The sequence below is a fragment of the Emericellopsis atlantica genome (assembly GCF_019669845.1).
Source record: "Emericellopsis atlantica unplaced genomic scaffold F5Z01scaffold_16, whole genome shotgun sequence".
In the NCBI taxonomy this organism is placed as follows: Eukaryota; Fungi; Ascomycota; class Sordariomycetes; order Hypocreales; family Bionectriaceae; genus Emericellopsis; species Emericellopsis atlantica.
This window is the reverse complement of record NW_025764718.1, coordinates 126,332-130,336: the sequence shown is the minus strand read 5'-3', so window position 1 is coordinate 130,336 and position 4,005 is coordinate 126,332. Positions and strand designations below refer to the sequence as shown.

At 54.4% G+C, this 4,005-nt stretch overlaps 3 protein-coding genes across 3 annotated transcripts; 1 reads left to right on the top strand and 2 right to left on the bottom strand.

The window, feature by feature from the left end:
- Nucleotides 1–365: 365 nt before the first annotated feature.
- On the top strand, nt 366–2,206 carry F5Z01DRAFT_139878 (alcohol acetyltransferase). The gene is made up of 2 exons (XM_046257656.1): nt 366–1,964; nt 2,112–2,206. Exon 1 carries the CDS (start codon nt 489–491, stop codon nt 1,956–1,958), a length of 1,470 nt encoding a protein of 489 aa, XP_046117393.1. The 5' UTR covers nt 366–488; the 3' UTR covers nt 1,959–1,964; nt 2,112–2,206.
- Nucleotides 2,207–2,461: 255 nt separating this feature from the next.
- On the bottom strand, nt 2,462–2,857 carry F5Z01DRAFT_597357 (uncharacterized protein; the record flags this gene model as incomplete). Its single annotated transcript, XM_046260738.1, has 1 exon — nt 2,462–2,857. A coding segment is annotated over one exon (396 nt), but the record flags the coding sequence as incomplete, so codon positions are not given.
- F5Z01DRAFT_674878 (uncharacterized protein) lies at nt 2,858–3,527 on the bottom strand (the record flags this gene model as incomplete). Its single annotated transcript, XM_046265093.1, has 4 exons — nt 2,858–2,918; nt 2,970–3,111; nt 3,190–3,364; nt 3,414–3,527. The coding sequence occupies 4 exons, from the start codon at nt 3,525–3,527 to the stop codon at nt 2,858–2,860; spliced, it is 492 nt and encodes a 163-aa protein (XP_046117391.1).
- Between the last annotated feature and the right edge of the window lie 478 nt (nt 3,528–4,005).

Below are 4,005 nucleotides of genomic sequence, written 5' to 3'. Positions count from 1 at the left end.
AACCCCCCCCCCCCCCCCCCCCCCCCCCCCCCCCCCCCCCCCCCCCCCCCCCCCCGCGGCCGCGGCATGGGGAGAAATTGTCGTGATTGCGCAATATAACAATCGGCGCGAGTAGCATTCGTGTTCAATCCAATGGGAGTCTAACGAGCTGATGGACTGCATCTTGCCGTGTCCAAGGATTGAGACACGGGATCAACGTCGAGATGCCAGCTTCAGTCAGATTTACGGATACCCAAGGCACAACGATATTCGAATTTCTGGCTTATTTTTCATGGCTATTGGCTGGAGCCCGGCTGGAATGGACCCTGGATCGTGACAAGGCGCATGTCAAGGGTAGGGCGCCCGCAGGCAGACATCAGTCTATTTATTTAATAGATCCAACATATTCCCAAGAGATAAAAAAAAAGTCGGTCGATTGCCTACGCCTTCCTCCTCATCAGTTCCGCTATCTGCGGCGTAGACATAACTAGGCAAGGTACGCTCGCAGCATGACAATGGCCGCGGAATCCCCAAAGCCCAAGGCCCTGCGCCGGTTGTGCGGATCCGAGCTCTTCTCTTCAACCCGTCACCATATGGGCATTTACCGCGCCGTCTCCGTGTCGGCGCGCTATTCAATCCCCTCGCAGACCAAGGATGTCGAGGCCACTCTCACAGCGGCCCTGGGCGACGTTGTCAAGGACCAGCCGCTCATGCGTGTTGGCATCTTGGACGAGGACACGAACCAGGCCGCATTCTCTCATCTCGCCGAGATAAATCTTCGCAATCACATGAAATGGGTCACCACGAGTGCGACAACGCCTGAGGAGTACGAGAGTCGGATTGCCAAGATCCAAGGCGATGCTCATGAAGCGCTTTGGCCGAATGTCGCAACACAAGCGCCTTGGAGGATCATTATCGTTCGACCCACAGAGAAGCAGTACCTCGACATCATGTTTCTCTTCCACCATGGTCTTTTCGACGGCAATGCAGGCGGAGAGTTCCATCAACATCTCCAAAAGGCACTCCGGGCCCAGACCCCCTCCCTCGCGGACGCGGACGTGGACCCGATTCTCTGCTTCAAGGAACCTCCTGAGCTGCCCGAGTCGCTAGAAGACGCTGTTCCCTTCAAGAACACGTACATGTTCGTCGCCAAGGCCTTGTGGGAAGCCAAGGCCCCGGATTTCCTGCAGCCGCACAAGACGCCTGTCTGGGCAGGGAAGCCAGTAGACTATGACCATCCTCACATCACGCGCATCAAGCCACTGGACTTTTCACCCGACGTCCTGCAAAGCTTGCTCAAGGGCTCGAGGGAAAACGGCTCGACCCTGACTTGCACATTCCACGCGCTGATCCTCGCCTCCATATCTAGGAGGACGTCAGCTGAGGAGGCTCAAGCATTCGCCAGCACGACGCCCATAAGCCTCCGTAACTATATGCGCAAGGACGTCAACCAGTGTCTTAAGAACAAGATGCGTGGCCTCGTGACGTCCACGTCACACGACCACTCACCTACCGCTGTATCTGCGCTCCGCCAGCCCGGGGCCACCGACGACCTGATCTGGCAAACGGCGCGGCGCGTCAAGGCCGACTTGGCCAAGAAGGCAGAGACACTGCCTGTGGATGATGTGATCGGTCTAGTGTCTCTGATCAAGGACCTCTTCGCCTTTCATGCCTCAAAGAACAACAAGCCACGCACTGGAGCGTGGGAGATTTCCAATCTGGGCGTCCTCAAGCAGCAGGACGCCACGGCCACCGACGACGGCGAGCAGGGCTGGGAGATTCTGCGGGCCATGTTCTCCAACGGCGCCCAGGTGTCACAGGCCATTGGTTTCAACATGATCAGTATCCCAGGCAAAGGCTTGACCATTGGTATCAGCTGGCAGGAGGGTATTGTGGAGGACACACTCATCACGGGCATCGGCGAGGACCTGTTGGAGTTTGCAGCAAGGTGGCACGAGGAAGGCAGGTTCTTGGCCTAAAGTCAGGTATGATTTTCAAAGGGAGGTATTGTCAAGCATACCACGTCTATTATTGAGCATACCTGGTGGAGTCAATAACAGATGTGGTATGCTTGACAATATTTCCCATTTCAAAGCGTTTACGTTCTTCATCTAATTCTACTTTACCCATAGAGTACATCAAAGTCGTAATATCAACCCCATGATCAAAGAGGCGCAGCCATCCCTTCAGACGGACTTACGCTTGTCCAGACTTCCATTGCTAGTGGATGATTCCCCCGACGCGCCCCTTTCCAGTCCAGTGCTGTTCGCACCGGGCAGGGTCTCACCACTCATGCTGTTCTGGTGGTGGCCAGTCCATGGTCCAGCATGCATGTGGTTTTCATGGCCTTGCCGGACCACGGAGCCAGACATTTCAATGCTCGCCGTGCCCTGCTTGATCGTTCCAGGGGTGAACCCCCTCGTTCCATAGCCCCGGCGTCGTCCGGATCGTCTCTGAACAGATCGTCGTCGTCCAGCCCGTCCACCATGCCGATCCACGTCCCGAATCCGGGGGACTCTCTTCTCTCGCCCGGACGCAGCCAATTCTCCCTCCACCGCACGTACTCCTGCCCGTATCGCCCCTTGCGCCAGAACCCGCGCGTAAAAAGAGGGCACAGAATGGGCGCGGTGACGGCACAGAGTCCCACACACAGCTCACGAAATCCCCAGATGTTTATAGTGATGACGTTGGGCGCGCCGACCATGGTCATGACCATGCGTATAATGGCGGTGGCGATGACAAAGACGCCGGAGAGCAGGAGAATAGCGACCGCAAGCTTTCTGCGCTTGGAGACACGGAGGTGCCACAGGATGGGCAGCGGGATGCTCATGAGCGCCGCGTCGGTGAGGACGTTGAGAATGCACAGCGTCCAGAAGTTCTAGGGACGAAATATGCACTCTGGACCGGGGAGGGGCTTGATCTGCCAGTTGTGGGAGTATCTAGAGGCTCGTTAGTATACCATAAAGGCCCAAGATAGAGTGAAAGCCTACGGGCGGCAGCTAAGGGACACGACGAGGATGAGCGCGATCCAGCTCGCGCCGCAGAACCAGAAAAGGAAGCGAATCGTCTTAGTGCGTAGGATGCCGAGGGTCAACCTCCTGTAGAAGAAGAGCACCATGAATTTAAGAGTCCCTTTGGTATTGTTAGAATTCCGACTCTCCAGTGGACATCAAATATCGACATGGGCAGACAGGAAGGGGGAGCACCAACATATTGTCCCTGGATAGGTGTACCAGCTCGCGAATTCAAGCTGGCTCCCAAATCGCAGCACGTCAATATGGGACTGCGGCAACGTCGCCACTTGTTCTGACATGATATCGACGTTTCCGCCACTGTAATACGTGTACTGGACGATGATGATGTTGATGGTGTACAGGGCGAGGTACTGTCTCCTCCGTCAGTCACTCCCCATGCCACTAGGGTGTAGAACATACAAGGCCAGAGAGATAGTCGTCGCCTTGGAACCCGCGCAGGCCGACAGTGCGGACGCGCACCGCGAAGCGAAGCAGAATGACAATCGTGCCAATCGCGTACAGTGACTGTGCCATGGAATGTCAGACCTGGAATCTTCCTTGACATACGAACGCCCCTCCCACGGAGACATATACGTACCCAGGCCTCTAGTAGATAACTGTCCGACTTAGGCAGCGTTACCCTGTCGCTCGGTTGCCTCATATTGCTTGCTGATATGTATTTCCGCTCGAAGCGTCACACTACTACCCTAAAGGTATCGTTACGGACGGGAAGATCTATCGATACCCGTCGCCGCTATACATACGACGCGTAAAGAAGATACTAACGTATATTACCGAGAGTTAAGCGAGGGCCTAGCTATTATCGTTAGGCGTCTATCTATTTTTATAAGAGAGATAAAACATAGAACAGGATAACTAAAGATCGAGATAGTAATCTTTAACCTTAGAAAGCCTTACTTTACTTTACTTTACTTTACTTTACTTTACTTTACTTTACTTTACTTTACTTTACTTTACTTTACTTTACTTTACTTTACTTTACTTTACTTTA

Bases quoted from the DNA above. Each gene is read 5' to 3' on its own strand.
- F5Z01DRAFT_139878 (XM_046257656.1), top strand. From the start codon at position 489: ATGACAATGGCCGCGGAATCCCCAAAGCCCAAGGCCCTGCGCCGGTTG.